Below are 17,072 nucleotides of genomic sequence, written 5' to 3'. Positions count from 1 at the left end.
AGGCCTCAGTCGGCAAGGAGAGGTCGGCAAGATGCCACCGCAGAGCAGGACGCACGAGGGGAGCAGAGCAGGGAACATGTTTATTGGAAGGTGAAGCTGCGGAGACTCAAGCAGCTTCACCCCACCCCCAGAGCGCTGTCTGTCCCCTCACTCATGGCTTCTTCCACAAGCCTCCCCCACATTTGTGGAGTACCCGGACAGCGGTCCCCACTTCTCACTCTGATTCTGGGGTGGGGACTGGATGCCAGAGGTGGCAGGCCTGTCCTTAAAGTGCTTTGCTCCGACAGTGCGGGGTGGGGGTGGGACCCCCTGAAGGCCGACGAGGGAGGGGTTGCTGCCTTGGCCGCCCGCTTTGCGTCGCTCTGCAGCTGAAGGGGTAGTGGCGGCCAGGGAACCTGGGTCAGTCAACCCGGGTCAGTCGTTCCTCCCGCCTTGGCCTGCGACGCCCGACCTCTAGGTGTGCTGGGTTCTGCTTCCGAGCGGCGCGCAGGACAGGGAGAGCGACGCTGGGAGCCGGAGCGACGGGCGCTCAGACCTGATACTCCCAGCCGTCCTCCTCCAGGCCCTTGTTGACCACGCCCCTCAGTTCCGACTTCAGGGCCCCCTGCCGCAGTTTCCCCCAGTTGGCGCTGCTGCGGGAGGTGCTTCGCGACACCGAGGGCGCAGCAAGGGCCAGGCTGGGGCCGGGGGCGCGGCCCCGCCGCGGTTCCTCCCAGCCTTTGTCCGGGTCGTGGGCGCCCCGCGTGCGGAAGGCCTGTGCGCAGCGCCGGGCTCGCCGCTGGCTGAGATCCTGTTTGTCTTCCACCCTGCGGAGGACGACAGGGGACTTGAGAGGAAGCCGAGGGCAGAAGGGCTGGCGCTGGACTGGGCCTGTCTCCGGTCCGCACCCCATCCCTCCACGGCCGGCCTTTTCCTTGTCTGCGGCTGGCGTGGCCCAGCCCCCCGCACTGCCACTCACCGCAGGAACCAGCGGTCCCCCAGCCCGTAATCTCGCCCGAAGATCCCAGAGCGAGGCCATAGGCAGCGAGGCAGCTTCCGCTCCAGCATCACCGTGGTGGCCACGACCTGCATGTGGGGACAGAAAGGGAAGTCAGAGAGCGGGCTGGGTGCAGACTGAGATGAAGGAAGGGCAGGGAGGAGAGAGAGAGAGGGGGCCGGGCGGAGGGGTGCCAGTTCAGCAACAGCTAGGAAACTCGGGAACTCACGGTGACAAACAGCGCCCCTAAGCTGAGGGCGGTCGGCCCTCTTCTGTGAGGGAGTCAGTGGGACGCGAGCCCCACAGTTCTCCGCCCAGTGACCTGCCACGGGGTCCTGATGCCAAGCTGGCCCTGCGGGTTGAGCGACCTCACTCCAAGGAGCACAGGAAGGTGAGCAAAGCAAAGGAGGGAGGGGGACCCACAGGGCCACAGGGCATTTCGACCCCATGGACACATGGACCACTTATAAATGCAAGCATCCTACGGAGAAATCTGACTTCAGTGCATTTGCGTGGAAAAAATATTTTCCTGAGCAAACCCCATTTAGCCAGTTTAGGGTTTGGTTTTGTTTTTCCAAACTATGTTTTCTACACCGTACAGTTCAATGCCAACCAGGTTTGGGGATTTCCATTTTTATTTTGCTGAAATTATTTCGTGAGACAAATTTCCTACGTATACTTTCCAATGATGATTCGATTCGTTTAATAGTTTTTGTCCCCATCACGGCGCTCTGACGGAAGAGAGTTTCTGCTACTATGGAGTTCTCGTGGCATTATTTTTAACATGTCTAATTTTTCTGGGTCAAATTTTGAAGACTTAAATGTTGCTAAAAAGATGTGATACTCCAGTTTTTATTCAGTAACAAAATTTACTGAGTGCCATTTTAGCCACTATGAGCTTTATTCATTTTTTTTCTTGATTACTCTAGAAAAGACTGAGGTTTCGATTCCTGAGCAAACTGAGGAATTTCCTTTCAGCTATTCCAGAATGGCTAGTCCAGTTCTTCCGTCCACCGTGCATTATTCCGTGTATTATTCCGTGTACTGTGCAGTAACCATCCAGACACACGTGGGGTCAAAATATCCTGCTGCTGTCAGAATTTGTCCCGGTCCTCAGCAGGCTGGGAAAGGCCTGCGCTAACCCTCCCAGCCACCAGGGGGCTCACCTGGGCCCTCCAGAGCTCATCCCGCTCGTGCGCCACCCGCCAGTGAGTGTCGCCCATCATGGCAATGAGGAGGTTGAGCATGAGCAGCGTGGCGATGATGGCAAAGGCCGCATAGGTGATGCTGTACATGAAGGGCAGGTCCACGTCGTAGTTGGCGGGCCCGTCGATGATGGTGAGGAACATCTCAAAGGTGCTGAACAGCGCCATGGGGTAGTTGTAGAAATGGCCCAGCTCATCCGGGTTCTCTGTCTGGAAGATGATATAGAAGGCTGCTCCGCCCAGGGGGTGAGAGTCGCCGTGTTCGTGACTAAACCGCAGCCAGCCCCTCGTGCCCGTTCCCTTCGTCTGCAATGGCACCGTCCCAGCCCTCATCCCTCAGTACTCCAGGCGCTTACGGTGCCTTGTTTTCCATGTGGCTCACCCTGCTGCTCCCGGGAGCCACCTCCCTCTCACACTCCCGGTTTCCCCCACCTCTGAGGGGCGTCCCATGCTCAGACACTGTGCGCCCCACTATCTCTGCACATTCATCTGCACCACTCTGCTCTAGAGGCTCTTCCAACCCCTCCTTCCCGTGGTCCCCATCCCTAACGGGTGGGTGGTTTACCTGAGGTAAAGCCCAGGATGACCACAGCCATCAGCCAGCAGAACCGCATCAGGTCGCCAAAAATCATCTAGCAGAGAAGAGAGGAGGGAGAACATCGCACCTGTCACTTGAGCGACTGCCCTTTCCAGCCTCCAGCAGGTCTGACCCTAACTGTCACAGCTCCGCCCTGCAGGCCAGACCCACTTGGCCTATTTGGGTATGGCCCTTGAACTAAGAATAGTTTTTACATTTTTAAAGGATTAAAAAAAAAAAGAAGAAGAGGAGGAGGAAAAGAATATACAACAGAGACCAGAGGTGGCTCACAAGCCTGAGGCGTCTGTGATGGGCCCTTTGCGGAGATGGCTACCGCCTTCTCCTTGGGGGGCCCTGGGGAAGAGGCACGCACCTTCTGGATCATGATGGTGAAGGGGCCCAGCATCTGGAAGCCTCGGGCAAAGTACATGACGTTGCACCAGCCCAGCACCAGCGCAAAGGACATGGGCACCACCTCCCCGCTGGTGTTGGTGAGCCGCATCGCCATGGTCACCAGCACCAGGGAGGCATAGGCGATGCTGGGGGGAGAGGGGGTGATGAGAGGGCGTCCAGGATATTCCTGGGGACCCCAGAGCAAGAGCACGACTGTGACAGCACCCGCACACTCAGATTCAGCCTTCGGACGCTGAGCGCACAGGGTCACGCCTGCGTCACTGAAGAGGGACCTCTGGGGTTAAGGTCCTCCAGGCGTCAGGACAGCCAGGGACTGAAAGCAGAGCCCTAGTGAGGGGAGGGACTAGGGCGAGAGGAAGGAGACTCACATGAGGACATGGAACGGACCCCCGAGGATGGTGTGTCCGAAGAAGCGTGTGAACCCCACCCTGAAGATGTCTGGGATCTGGAAGGGCACAAAGGCACTGTGGGCTGGGGCTCAGGCTGGATCCTGGGGGGGCAGACGGCCCCTCCCCGGACCCTGCCCACGCCTCACCTCGAAAATCAGGATGATCATGGCTCCAATGACAGTCACCAGTTCCCCCACCAGTCGGATGCCATCCTGGGGGGTCACGTAGGCCTCCTGAGGGGAGAGACCTGGTCAGAGCACTCGGTGCTTCCATGCATCCGCCCTGCCTGGCCCCGGACAGAAGTCAGTGTCCCTCATAGAGGGTCATGAGTCCTGTCCAATGCTTTTTAACCCATTAGGCTTGGCCATCTCAGACTCTGCTCTTTGAGCGCATGCGCGTTTCTGTGTGCGTGCATTTTGAGTTTGTGCCTCTTTGAGACCTGGGTGAGTGGAGACAGGAACGTGATACAAGTGATACAAGTCTGATCCTGCCCCGCGGTGTCACCTGCTGCTCTAGGGTGTCACCTGAAGTAGCTTCTGCTGCAAGAGGGTGTTGTCCCTGGGCTGGGTGCGGTTATCCGTCCTGGGCTTGAGGGGGCGGTAGACGCAGCACATGGTGAAGCAGATGATGTAGAGCACGTATAAGGCGCCCAGCAGGCAGAAGTACGGCCGCCCGTATCGCTTCCATTTGAGGCTCACCAGCTCCTTCACAGGCGTCTGGTCCAGGATGTGGCGAGCCTGGCGAAGGAAGAGGACGGAGCGAGCGGCTCGGACACCCTGGCATCCGTCCCCCGTGGCTCGCTCGCTCGCAGACCTGAAGGTCCCGTACCTCCCGCTTCTTGGTGGTGACGATGAGTTCCAGCAGCGACGGCTCATCCCCTGCAGAGTCGATCTCCGTGAGGTCGTAGAGGGTGTAGGTCACCAGCCCGAATGTCCCCTGGCTGTGCTTCCACTTCTGCATCAGGTGCTGGAACATCTGAAGGGGAGGGGTGCCGAGTCAGGAGTGCGCGCTGAGGGGGCGGGGCGTCGCAGAGCGCGCAGCGTGTCCCCTCCCGGAGAGCAGCGCCCCCGAAGGACTGTGGCTCTTCACTCCGTGACCAAAGCCTCGTGGGCAGAAGAACCTATGTTTACGCTGACCCCCTCGGTTCCTCTCTGTCCCCCAGAACTCCCTCCAGAGCTTGGAAAGAGGGAGTGAGAAGCTGGAGGGACTGGACGGACGGGTGGACGCGGGCATTACAAACCACCCCAGGGTGCGATCTGGACTCAGGGAGGGACAGTGGGCTGGAAAGGGGACAGGGGACAAGAGAGACAGTGGTCGAGAAAGAAGTTCCAATCTGAAAAAGGGACCTAGGCAGCAGACACGACTGTGCACACATTTCCTCAGGGGCTGGAAGTATATATAGGAGGAGGGTGACCCCGAGGGCACCACGGGGCTGGGGCGGCTCGCTCACCACAGCGTTGCCCTCCACTCCGGCCAGCTTGAAGGGGGTGAGGCCCTGGCGATTGGGCACAAGGTCCAGCGACTGCGGGTGGTCCCCACGTCTGTCATAGGACAGCAGCAGGTTGTACATCTGGCAGGCAAAGGTTCTGTTGGGCTGGAAGACCAGGACGTGCAACACTGTGTTTCCTGGGGGAGGACATGGGTGTCACGTGGCCACTGGACCCGGTCCCAGGTGTTCCCGCGCCCACTGCAGGGTAGGCCTGATGGTTGCCCCGGCCCCCCACCTCCCACCCCAGCGCCCCTCCCCCAGCACTCACCCAGGGAGTCCTGGGCCCGGATGTCAGCTCCGTGCTCGATGAGCAGCCGCACGATCTCCTCGCTGCCCACGCAGGCGGCAAAGGACAGAGGGTGCTCCCCTGGGGATGCAGAGGGCTCCGTGGCCTGAGTGCGGCCGGGATGGGCAGCCTCCCCAGGTGCCGGCCTGCTCCTCCCCACGGCTCAGCTCTGGGCTTGGGGACACTTGTCAGCAGAACCAGAGGCAGGGACGGTGCGGAGGGCGGCAGGGAAGTGGGCTCTGGCCTCAAGCCCTCTGAGGGCCGACCCCCCAACCCCGCCAGCTTCCCCGGGCCTGGAGCCCTCCTCAGCCCTCCCTGCCTTCGCGCTCGCCCCTGCCCAGCTCCCCTGCCTCCCGGCCCTGGCCCTGGCTCTCACCGAAGTAGATGTGATTGTGGGGGCTGAGGTGGAAAGCTGTGCCTGTAGCTCTCGCAGAGACGCTGGCCCCGTGGGAGAGCAGGGCGCGCACCAAGTTCACGTTCTGGTTCAGGATGGCCACGTGCAGTGCGGTCTGACCTGGTTCCGGGACGGTTCTCAGTCGTGGGGTCTGTCCCTAGGATCCCGCAGGGGCCCCCAAACCTACTCATGGTCCCATACGAGGTCAGCCCGGGGGCGGGGGGACAGGGAGCCCCGGGTCTGGCAGGATTCCCAGGGGATCCAGCTGCTGCCCACTCTTCCCACGCCCACGGCCTCTCCGTTTCAGGGGCTCGGTGCTCTAATGATGCACATGGGGACCACCAGGCGGAAAGGAGATGGATCGGAGAAGAAAGAACAGGGAGGCTCCGATTCCCTCTGGTTTCCCCCATTTACCAGACTGAAATATTCAGCAGGTCTCCCCTTCCCTCAGCCCCTCACCGGCATACAGCTCAGACGTCATGGGCTCCTTGACCAGCTCGGGGGCGGCCTCCATCAGCACCATGGCTGCTTCGAGATTGTCATAGAGGGCCGCCACGTGCAGCGCCGTCTCCCCCAGGGCTCCTGGCATCGGGAGAAAGAAGCGGCATGGGGCTTCCCTGGGATGGGGAATAGGGGCGACAGTGGTTTTGGGGGCCCCCCGCAGAGGCCCTGGCGATCTTGGGGAGCCGCGTGCCTGGGGCTGACCCGGGAGGGGAGCGGTGCTGAGCGTCCTGTGCCTTTCTTACCCCTCTGGTGCACCTCCCAGGCCTGGCACTTGAGCAGCTTGCCGAGAGCCGGGACATCGTTCTCTCTGGCAGCTAGAAGGAAAGGACACCCCAGGATCCTACAAGGGAATGGGGCCAGAAAGGGGGCCACGTGAGCATGCCCGGTGGTGGAGCGAGGGGCGATGGCTTTGCTCCATCACATACGAACACGTGTTCCTCCGTGACGATAAACTCCAAGGCCTCGGGCCCAGGCACATGAGGCCACTGGGGTGCAAAAGGTTGCCTGATCTCCTTTTCCCCGACACCAATGTTTCCCCCTTTTCGTCCGGGCGGGAGAACGTCAGTGGCTGGTGTCCTACCCCCTGGGTGAGGGTGCCAGTATGTGTGTGAGTGTCCTATCTGTGCACATCAGGTACGTGGGGAGGAGTCTGGCTTAAACGCCCACTGACCTCCTGACGTATCGACTGCTAGAGCGGCCCTGATTCAGCTTCACCGAGTGTCCTGAGATCACCCTCCACGACAAGCTTTGTTTTCAAAGACTAGGAGTACAAGGCATGCCTTCCTCTGATTTGTGGAGGAAGTCAACATGCAGAACTCGGCAGATTTTCTCCCTGCTCCGCGATGCCCTCCGTACTAGACCCCCTCGGTAAAGCCCTTTGGTCCTGGCCGTTCCCTCCCACGGCTCCCATCTCCAGGGCTCACTCCAAAAGCAACAGAGCATCCTTTTGCCTCTTTCCTGGCCCCTAAGTCAGATTATAGTCTCTTCCTGCTTCCTATCCACTTTTCTCACTTGTTTTAAGCAAAAATCATCGTCTTGGACTCCCCAAATCCTCTCTAGAGTTTTATTCCTATATGAACTTAAACACTTTTTTTTTTTTTTAAATCAAAGCTTACTCCAACTAAGGCACATAGGACCTCTTTCATTCGTTTCCTCTCAGTCCAGAGCCATTGGGTCTTCCTATGGGAGCAAATGAAATAACCCTATTTATCCAGAGATGGCCAATTATGTGGCAAAAAAGACGCAGACAGGCACTCGCACGCTGTACCACGGGTAGTGACAGGAACCCGACTCCGGTGCTGGGGGTGGAGGGCGAAGAAGAGGAATGAGCTGGAGGCTCGGATCTCCCAGAATGCTGGCCTCAGCCCCATCTCACCACATAGGAGCCCCCAGGCTCTGCCGACTCACCCACTGCTTCTCCCTCCGATCCCTCCCTCCTCGTCCTGACTGCCCTTCACGAACTCATGTCATTCCCTAGCCCAAGATCAGCAAATACTCCCCTGACTGGTTCTCCCACACCCTATTTACCCCCAGTCCATCCTTCCCGATGCTGCCAAGATACACTCTTTAAAAGGCCAAGGCAGTCACGGCTTAGGGGAGTCCGATAGGTCCTTAAATGCCCAAGGAGAAGAGACCCAGTCTTTGTGCAACGACTTCTCTGCACTCTCCTCTTCCCACCCAGAGTTTCGGCCTCGCCGCCCCAAAACATGCCATTCTGTGCCCGTGCCATAACCTCTTCCCACCTGAAATTTAAGCGCCTCCCCCGCCCCCCAGACCCTGTTGGCGCCTCTGCGTTCCTAGCATCTGTGCCCAGCACGTGGTGGGCATTCCCACCCTCTGTGGAATGAACAAATTAGTAGCATTGCCAAAAGGTGGTTTGGCCTTAGTGTCTCTCCTTATTATTTTCATCAGCCCCTCCCCCCACACACCCCTGCGGACCTCAAGCAAAGGTATATTCTGAGTAAAAAAACAGTGTGCTGGGTATGCAAACACGGGTGCAAAACAAGTTTGCTAGACAGCCCTTCACCACCACGACCTTCCCAATAATTTGTCCGAACCCCTCCTCTATAGGTATTCTAGAGCCAGCTCTATTCGCGTACACGCACGTACACACACACACGCACACACACACACACACACACACTCTCCAGAAAGGTTTGCACTCGCTCCCTCTGGACTTACTTTTAATTTAGCATCTTTCACTGTGCGTTATGATTAGTGTCTGTCTCGTCCTCTATATTAGGGGTACCCGAAGGCGGAGATCAGTCATTTTCTCATCTATCCTTTCCCTACCCTCCTCCGATTAGCTTCAAGTGTCGTGCCCCACTTTGATGAAATGCATAAAAGGTTAATGGCAAAACTGGAGATGGATCTCAGGGGTCTCTTTCCCAAGCTCCCCACCTCTTAGGGTATGAGTGGGGAGGCTAGTGAGCGGCAGGCGCAAATATATAGATCCCTGTCGGTCTCTATACATCTCTGAAGCCCATAAATGTCCCCCACAAATATTCTCTTTGTGTTCCTTTTCTTGCCTCTGCTGATGGCCCTAGTTGGCCTGGAAGGTCAGGGAGCTACTGTCTGCCCCAGGCTTGCCAGGTCTACCAAATAAAAATACGGGGTGCTCACTTAGATTTGCATTTTAGATACACAACAGATCATTTTTTAGTGTAAGTCCGTCCCATGCAATATTTGTGATATTCTAACAACTTATTGTTTATCTGAAATCAGATTTAACTCGGTGCCCTGTATTTTATCCGGCAACCTAAGTCAGACCGTGCTTTGGGTGAAGAACCAGCTGAGACCTAACCCGGCAAGGCCGGTAGAGAGCTGGCCTCCTCGGGTCCAGCATCCAGCAGAAGTCTGAGGTAGGGGCAGCATGTGGGTGGCTCTAAGGGAATCTGCAATAGCATCATAGGACCACTAGGGGGCAGCAGAGAAAGCCCTGGCTCACATTCTTGGCCTTAAGGGGGACCCCCCCCAAAACAGCCTAATACCCTTTTGGGCTTCATAAAAACGGTACAAGATTCTTGTGCCTGAGGCACGGGTAGTTTTGATTCATAGCAGCCCAGCACAGAGGTTTAGATATGGAGCAAAATCTACTCATCTTCCCCAGATCTCTGCCAGACACCTCCCTAGGGCAGGAGCAAGGGGAGATACTGAAGAGGTATCTTCCGGTGTGATTAGATTATACACTCTCCCTTCTGCGGGGAAATTTCACTTTAGACTACTTCACATCACTACCACGATCCCCTATTTACAAACAGCGGTTTAGAGCAGTGGTTCTCAACCAGGGGTGATCCCTGGCCCCCTTCCCAAGGAATTCGCCAAAGTCTGGAGACATTTTTGGTCATTATAACTAGGGGGCGGGGAGCAGAGAAGGGAGGGGTGCCACTGGCTTCGGTGGGTAGAGGGCGGGATGCTGTTCAGCATTTCACACAGGCAGCCTCCTATAACGAAGCATTTTCCTGCCCAACACGTGCATAGTGCCAAGGCAGAGAAACCCTGACTCGGAGGTATAATTATTCACAATCCAGTTTTTTTGTTTTTTTTTTAAAAGAATACCTCACATTAAAAAGAGTGAGAAATGCACTGTACATGTTTTCTTACAAATCATCAAACAAAAACGATGAAGCCCTCACCCGCTGGTTAAGCAGCAACGAGGACTACAGAGCAACGTCTGAAATCACAACGCTACAATTTGCAGGATTTGGAGCGTCTTATTTTGCAGGACGATTACGGATCAAATCGAACGGCCTAGTTCTGTATTAGACGGGTGGGAACCCTACCACTGACTGGATCTCTGGCATAAAACCTGGCATAGTTTTTATAGAGAAAGCAAATCTTTGCTCTGCCCTACAAGGTCCCCTCTGGCCTCCAAGTGAGGAGCTCTAGCCTCCCTTCACCCGGACCCGGCCAACGGCCACCCCGTACTCTGCTCCTCCGCTCCCGAGGAAGGGGGACACGCCCGCGTGTGTGCCCGCACGTGTGTGTGCAGGGTGTGCGAGTGAAGTTTTGCATCTGGTTGCTGGGAAACGAGGCGGCATGAAGAGCGACGGCAGGAGAATTCAAATCAGAATTTTAGAGCAGGGAAGTGGCTGGAAAACTGGTCTCATCTCTTCACGTGACCGATGGAGAAAGAGGCCCGACGTCCTGAGGTGACTTGCCCTAACAAGTCGGAGGCAGAGCTGGGACTAGTGCCACATTTGTCATTTTCCTGGCCCCATTCTCTGTGTTACTCAGGCTTCGAAACGGGGTTAGAAGAGGCGCGGGGGACTGTGTTGACATGCGTGGGTCCCACTGGTGTCTCCTCAAGCACCCTCTCAGAGGGAAGCGGAAAGGGAGGGCGGGCACAGACAGCACAGTAGCTCGCACGCAGTCCCGTTCCGAGGTGGTTCTCATGGGAGGAAGCTCACAACCCACAGCCCCTCCAGCGCCTCCTCTTTTACTATGGTGGTTTATTTATTTATTTTTTTCATCACAATAATCTCATTTGCTCATCGTGCTCCTCAGCTTCCAGAGCAGCATCTCGCTCATTACCCCTTTCGCTCCTTGCAGCCCTGCCACGCAGGCCGAATAATTCCCTCATTTTCCAGAAGAGGGAACTGAGGCAGAATAGCCCAGTCACTGCCGGAAGATCGCAGGGAGCTAAAGGCAGAAAGTGTAGCCAAAACCTAGCCTCAGGCTCTCACCACTAAATTATGTGGTTCTTCTAGTTTTCTGACTCTTCCCGGTCTTTCAGTCTTTCTTGGTGGCGGGGGAGGGGGGCGGTGTCAGCCGGGAGGGTGACCCCGGATGGGGGAAAGAGCAGCCATGTGTGGGGAGGAGGCACACACTGGCCACATGCGGCCGCCTCCTTCTGGGCCAGGTTCTTGGCAGTGGGATGAGGATCGAAGCGTCCGGGAGAGCAGGTATGTCCTCCTACCTGCCACGGACAACTCCGTCACGCGTGTAGGCAGACGTGTGTGTTTACTAAGCCGGGGAGTCCTCATCCCCTGGGGAGTCCAGAGACTTGCTTTGCACAGACACGTCATTTTACACATATTTACAGGTATTGATCTAAACAAAGAAGAATGTGCAGCGTTCACTACCTTCCCGTCAACGTGTGGGAGGGAAGGCATGCCAGCAGTGGGGGGCAGGTGTGAGGGTCAGGACGGACAGCCTCTGGGAGCTGCTCAGTGCGCCCCACACCAGCCGAAACCAGACACTGCAGTGTCCTCCTCGCCAAGTCGATGCGCCCGGGCTGTGCTCGCCCCTGAGAGCGTGAGCTCCTAGAGAGCAGTATCATGTTCACCTCCTGCAAACCTGGCAGAGCACTTCCTGCTCGGTAAATGCTCAGTGCACTGAACATCAGGGAAGAAGATGATCCGAGGCCCAGGAGAGATGACCGGAGGAGGGGGAGGTCAGCTTGGGTGGCAGCCACGTGGATTTTCACAGAGGGGGCTGCGTGACTGAGACCCAAGAGAAATCTACCAGCCAGAGAGGAACGCTGGGTTCCCCATCATCCTGGAGACACTACCAAGTCTCCCCTTCTCACTGGCCCACGCTCCACCCGTCGGGTCCCCCCAAGCCCACCCAGAGTCCTCCTCTGAGTCCTTGGCACAAATCCCGACTTCACCACTCGCTCGCCCTGTCTGGGCCTGCCTCCTTCCCGGGACAAAGCCCTTCCTCCTGCAGCTGGGCTGGGCAGCGTATAAGGTTGGTGCTGTTCTGCCAATCAGCTCACCCCCTGACCTGACCGTGTTGTCTTCAAGTACACGGTTATCTCACTCTTACCTAATTGCCTGTGTCCCCCCTTGGGCTGGTTGACTGCGCAGCCTAGGCCACTCCCCTTCCTGGCCATTTTGGGGGCCCTCCTGGGAGCACCCACCCAGAGGGCCGTCACTACCCCAGGCTCCTGGTGCTTGGGAAGGAGAGGGCCATGGAGCTCCGCAGTCAGGCAGGGAACCAGGGGATGTGGCGGGATCCCTCTCGGTGGTGACATCAGGCCGTTCTCGCCCACGGGGCAGGAGGAGGCACACCGAATGGTCGTAAGAAGAAATGGGGCAGAAGGGGCAGGTGGAAGCCACTCTGCGGTCCCTGGCTCTGTCTTCGCCTCGCTAGGGCACTCGGGGAACCTCCGCCGCCCCTTCCAAACCCCCGGGCCTGTCTGCTCTCGGTGCCCGGCGAGTGGGAAGGGGAAGTGTGGGACCGGCGATGGCCCCGTCTGTAACAACAAGACCATTCTGTTGCCTCCAGATGTCATCAGCCAAACATGTGCTCAGCCCCCACGCTCCCAGGCCTGGGGGACAGAGGTGGGCGGCTGGTGTGAGAGACAGGAAGCTAGAACGGAGGAAAGGAGCACATCCCCGGCCCAGAATCCTTGAGAAAAGAAGAAAAACCACAAGGGCTCCTGGTGGCCTCTTGGCCTCCCTCCTGCTCAGGCTCAGGTAAGCCCCTCCGTTTGCAGATGGAGAAGGACCCTCAGACACAAAGTCTTCCTTTTTTCCCTGTGAACAGACCCACTTCTTAGGGGCCCAGGGAAAACCCCAGCTGGAGGACCTCCTCCAGGCGTGCCACTGCCTGGGTGGGGCGGTACACAGACACTTCGGAGAGGAGACCACACACAGAGCCGGCCCCAAGCTTCCTCCATCTCCCCTGCTCTCCCGCTCCAAAATCTAAGCTGCCAAGGGGGTGCGGGGCGGGGTGCGGGGCTGGGAGGGAGCGGGGAGAGCATCAAATGAGTTTTGGAAAGTTTTCAGGGGCTGGAAGCAACAAGTGAGATTTCTTTAGGGCTCAAACACACGCTTCTCAAATTCTTCAACCTGGATGCGGGAGTGAGCGAGCATGGGTCCTCAGCATATTTTGGCCAGGTGGCCATGCCCCTCGCCCCCAACTGAGAGTAATAAATTCCAGGCTGAGTCTCAGCTTTGCTCACATTCAGACCCTCCCATCCCCAGGGACTGGCACGTAGCAGGGCCGTGGTCAATGGCTGATGTGATAAACACATGGAAATGATCACTGTGATCACATGTTGTCTTCCTTCGGGGTTACGAGAGTCTGCAGATCCTCTCTGCTCCATCCATCCATTCATTCAGTCATTCCCACGTGTGTACATATATGTGCTATATGTTTCTGCCAGAGAGCTTGCTCACGGGGCAGGGAGTAGAAATCCAGGGCACTGTTCCGATCCACCCTCACCCCTCTGGTGGAGGTTCAATGATGCCACAATCCCCCCGAGGTCCAGCAAGGTGTCTGGCCTTTAAGGAAGTGCAGTCGACCCTTAAACGAGTGGGTTTGAACTGCGTGGGTCCACTCATAAGTGGACATTTTTTAACAGACCTACTCAGTTCAACTGACGGCAGTCCCATCGACCCTCACGGAACCCCGTGCTGTTCGCTGGTGGACTGGCCGGTGAGAATCCACGTTCGCGGGAGGCCGACTTCAGTTACACGTGGATTTTCGCCTGCACATCCCGGGAGCCCCTACCCGCTGCACTGTTCAAGGGTCGACTGCGCTCACAAGAAGCTGGCATAACTGAATCGGATCTTAAAGACAGCGAACCCTATGTCCGTGCTCTCCCCCTTTCTTCCACCTGGCATCCTGGGGCTGCACGGGCCACGACCCTTGAGACAAAATGCTCCCACGGAGCCAGGCCTGAAGACAGTGTCCAGACAAAGATGGACAGGGAAGGACGGGGGGAGTGGGGAGGATGAGGGGGAGGAGGGGGTGAGGGACACACCTGGGGGCGAAGGCAGCAGAGTGAGGCTTACCGCTTCTGCTGCAGCAGGTTCTGCTCATCCCGGCTCTGAGCCCAAGCCTCCTGTCTCTGGAACCATCTACAGAACTTTCTCCACAGGCAGAGAAGGAACCCGTTCTTCTCGGGCAGCAGCGATCCCACGTCGTGTAGGGCAGGCTCCTTGTGGGGCTGCAGCCGAGGCCAGACCCCGACTGGACTCTGCCTTGGGGCCGCACTGGCCTCCACGGGGCCCAGCCTGCCCTCTCCCTGCAGAGGCCCCATCTCCTGCCTCCCTGGGCCCCCCAGGAGCCTCGGGGAGGCGCCTCGGCCAGACCCCAGACTGCAGAGAGCTCAGAGCTTGCTCCACTGGGCCGAGCTGGGACTCCCTCTCTGGGCTCCTCCTGCAGGAGCTCCCTGGGAACTGTGCAGACAAACTCCCTCCCACCTCCCAAATTACCTGAGATTTAAAGAGACAGGCCAGCACACCTGCCCGCAGGGGCCAGCCTAACCTCCTCCACCTCAGTCTCTCTCCCTGCCCCCCGGCCAGTCCAGGGAAGGGAGGCCTTCAAAGAGACTGGGGACACCTCCCTTGGACTTCAGGAGACCTGGTTGTGACCTTTTATAGAAAGGCCCGGACAGGTCAGACTAGGCTGAGAGACTCTAGGCAGTGATGAAGAGGGAGGAGTCACGGGGCGTCTGGGGATCAGGGCTCCTCCACTGGGCCAGCAAGCGAGCCCCCTTTTCCTCTCCTGTCAGGCTCCCCTCCCAACCCTTTGCTGTACCCCCCACCCCGGAATGAGCTGTTCTCGACTTTTCCCGGTGAACCTCTCGCCTGGCCCAGAATCGTTACACAAACAGTAGAAACGGTTGGTCCCCTCGCAACTGCCGGTCAGCAAACGTTTTCCATAAAGGGCCGAGAGAGTGAAGGTAAACAAACATCTTAGGCTTCGTGAGCCCGGGCGCGTACAGTCTCCAACACACATTCTTCTGCTGCTGCTTTTCCGCAGCCCTTTAAAGATGTGAAGTTCATCCTTAGCTCACAGGCTAGGGCACGCAATGGGGCTGCGGGCAGGATTTGGCCTCTGGACAGCTTGGAGCCCCCTACTCTGGACCTCGAGAGACCCCTCCCAACACTGCGTCTCTGTAATTGGTTACCGAATAAAAAAACAGGATGCCCAGTTCAATTTGAAATTCAGATACCGAGGAACTTTTTTAGTAGAGATATGCTAAGTGGAGGTAGTATTTATTCACCCTCTTGCCACTACCCACTGCGCCCTTAACTAAGTTTTCACAGGTAAGCTCACGTCATCCCTGTGAGGCAGGTATTATTATTACCTACATAGGCATTATGCACCGATAGGGGGAAAAAAACGAAGCTCGCAGTGGCAAAGTAAGTCACCCAGGGTCACATAGCCATGTAGTCGCAGAGGCCTGACTGAGACCGACTGCAAAGCTCACCGTCTCTACGCCCTGCCTCACTCCCTCATTCCACGGAGGCGAAGGGACCCGCGTGGTCACAGCGAAGGATGGCGGCCATCGTGAAGATCAGTGAGGTCAGCCTTTCCATTGGGAAGAGACAAAGGCCCCGGCTTGTGTGAAGTCCCAGGGCGAGGCAGGGACCCGATGGCCTGGGGCCTGAGTGTCTGTGCGCTGAGAGTCCCAGGCATGTGTGGGTTACCTACTGCCGTCAGTCTGTTTGTTTCCTACCTGTCCCTGATTCAGAGGGCTAGAGGGCTCAGGGAGGAGTGTGTGCGTGCGTGTGTGTGCGTGCGTGTGTGCGTGAGTATGTGTTGCAGGGGAAAGAAGCAGCTTAGGTGCAGGGGTGCGGTGTCTCTGTGGGCGGGGTATAGGAGGGCCGCTCTCAAATCTGAATGGAAAGCAGGGTGCCTGTGCCTACTGCTGGGCCCGAGGCCAGGCCATAGCACCCTGAGCGGATGCTGCCTCCCTTACCTGCACAGGGGTCAGTGGCTTCAGGCCGGGTGGGGGCAAGGCACTGGAACCCAAAGCTTGAACCCAGGACTTTGGTCTCATTAAGCCAGCGTTTGTCTGCCTGCTGACCCACACACCTTCTCTGTCCTTCTGGGCTCCCGCCAAAGACCCCAGTTCAGTCCCTGGAGGGGGAGAGGACAGGGTGCTGAGGAGTTCGTAGGTCGGGAAGGGAAGCTACAGGAGGACTCCATCATTCCAGGCTTTCTTTTCCTTCCCCAGCTTCTTCCACTTGGTGCTGCCCTTTTATGAATCACCAGGACCGATGGGAAACTGGACGGCAGGGAGGGGAAGGGGCAGTTTGCTGGATACGAGCTTCTGCCAACAGGGCCCTCTTAGCTCTTGGTCCCCAAATCATGTGCTTGGACAGTGGGGGAAGGTGGGCCACGGGGTGGGTGACACTACCTACATGGGTCCTCTCGCGTCTTAAAGCCACATCCTCTATACCTCCCCAGGACTACTGTCTCTGAGGGGACAAGGGGCCTTCCCCTCTTGAAGAGCATGGCATGACTCGCTGGCCCATTCCGAGGCCTTGCTGGGTGTCACCTCCCAGCAAAGAAGGACTCGGTTGGTTCTGCCACCCAGAGTCCCAGACTCAAGTGTCCAAATACGGGAGGGGAGGAGGGGCGTGAAAGCGAGGTCGGGCCTCAGGGGAAGAGGGTCACAGTTGCTGGCCCCATCTGAGGAGATGCACCGTCACACCTTCTCCGAGTCCCCTTGCCCAGACTCCAAATTTAAGAAGGCTTTTATGATTGTGGGCAAGTCCTTTTCTCTCTCAGTGGATCTGTCTCTAAAGACAGATGGACTTGGGGTGCCTGAAGTGCAACCCGACCGCATGGCCGTCAGCCTCTGACCTAGTTTTGGGGGACTGAAGAGGTCGGGGCCCATGAGAGAGGAAGGACCGGAGGGACCCCGTGGACTGGGTCTGGAGGAGGTGCAGAATGCACGGAGGCTTCTAACCAGTCCTCCATGCCTCAGGCTGAGCTCAGACTCTGGGCAAAAGCTAGGTCCTCAGGATTTAGTGGAGGGGCCGGGGTGGCAAGTCCACCAGATCATGACTGGCCTCCTCTGACGGTCACACCAGCAGGGGCTGAAGGGGGCTGGAGAGATGACATGGGGGTGTGTGTGTCAGCATGTGCAG

General features: G+C 57.7%; 1 protein-coding gene and 1 long non-coding RNA gene across 5 annotated transcripts; one reads left to right on the top strand and one right to left on the bottom strand.

Annotated features, from left to right (window-relative positions):
* Positions 1-82: 82 nt before the first annotated feature.
* TRPV6 (transient receptor potential cation channel subfamily V member 6) lies at positions 83-14,700 on the bottom strand. Of its 3 annotated transcripts, XM_039860517.1 has the most exons (15): positions 13,980-14,700; positions 6,477-6,574; positions 6,190-6,312; positions 5,713-5,850; positions 5,319-5,417; positions 5,012-5,187; positions 4,390-4,536; positions 4,086-4,298; positions 3,708-3,794; positions 3,541-3,617; positions 3,132-3,297; positions 2,747-2,813; positions 2,143-2,411; positions 959-1,065; positions 83-806 (listed from the first exon to the last, which is right to left on the bottom strand). In XM_039860517.1, exons 1-15 carry the CDS (start codon positions 14,225-14,227, stop codon positions 530-532), a joined length of 2,292 nt encoding a protein of 763 aa, XP_039716451.1. In that variant the 5' UTR covers positions 14,228-14,700; the 3' UTR covers positions 83-529. The 3 variants fall into 3 exon arrangements, 2 of the variants coding, with proteins under 2 accessions (XP_039716451.1, XP_039716452.1); XR_005652317.1 differs by lacking the exon at positions 83-806 and having other exon boundaries at positions 968-1,065; positions 2,143-2,487; positions 3,541-3,636; positions 13,980-14,698; XM_039860518.1 differs by lacking the exons at positions 83-806; positions 959-1,065 and having other exon boundaries at positions 2,070-2,487; positions 3,541-3,636; positions 13,980-14,698.
* Positions 11,313-13,990, top strand: LOC120600960 (uncharacterized). Of its 2 annotated transcripts, none has more exons than XR_005652319.1 (3): positions 11,313-12,254; positions 12,466-12,656; positions 13,547-13,990. It is a non-coding gene; the product is annotated as an uncharacterized LOC120600960 (long non-coding RNA). The 2 variants fall into 2 exon arrangements; XR_005652318.1 differs by having other exon boundaries at positions 11,316-12,257.
* Positions 14,701-17,072: the final 2,372 nt, after the last annotated feature.

Source organism: Pteropus medius, unplaced genomic scaffold (assembly GCF_902729225.1).
Source record: "Pteropus medius unplaced genomic scaffold, Ma_sr-lr_union100, whole genome shotgun sequence".
Lineage (NCBI taxonomy): Eukaryota > Metazoa > Chordata > Mammalia > Chiroptera > Pteropodidae > Pteropus > Pteropus medius.
Note: the sequence above shows the minus strand (reverse complement) of the source record. Positions and strands in the feature narration are given on the sequence as shown.

Excerpts from the sequence above, each read along its gene's own strand:
- TRPV6 (XM_039860517.1), bottom strand. The coding sequence starts at position 14,227 with ATGGGGCCTCTGCAGGGAGAGGGCAGGCTGGGCCCCGTGGAGGCCAGT. Across the intron at positions 5,188-5,318 it reads CCGGGCCCAGGACTCCCTGG|GAAACACAGTGTTGCACGTC; the intron begins GTGAGTGCTGGG and ends GTCCTCCCCCAG. Across the intron at positions 3,618-3,707 it reads TGATCATCCTGATTTTCGAG|ATCCCAGACATCTTCAGGGT; the intron begins GTGAGGCGTGGG and ends GTGCCCTTCCAG.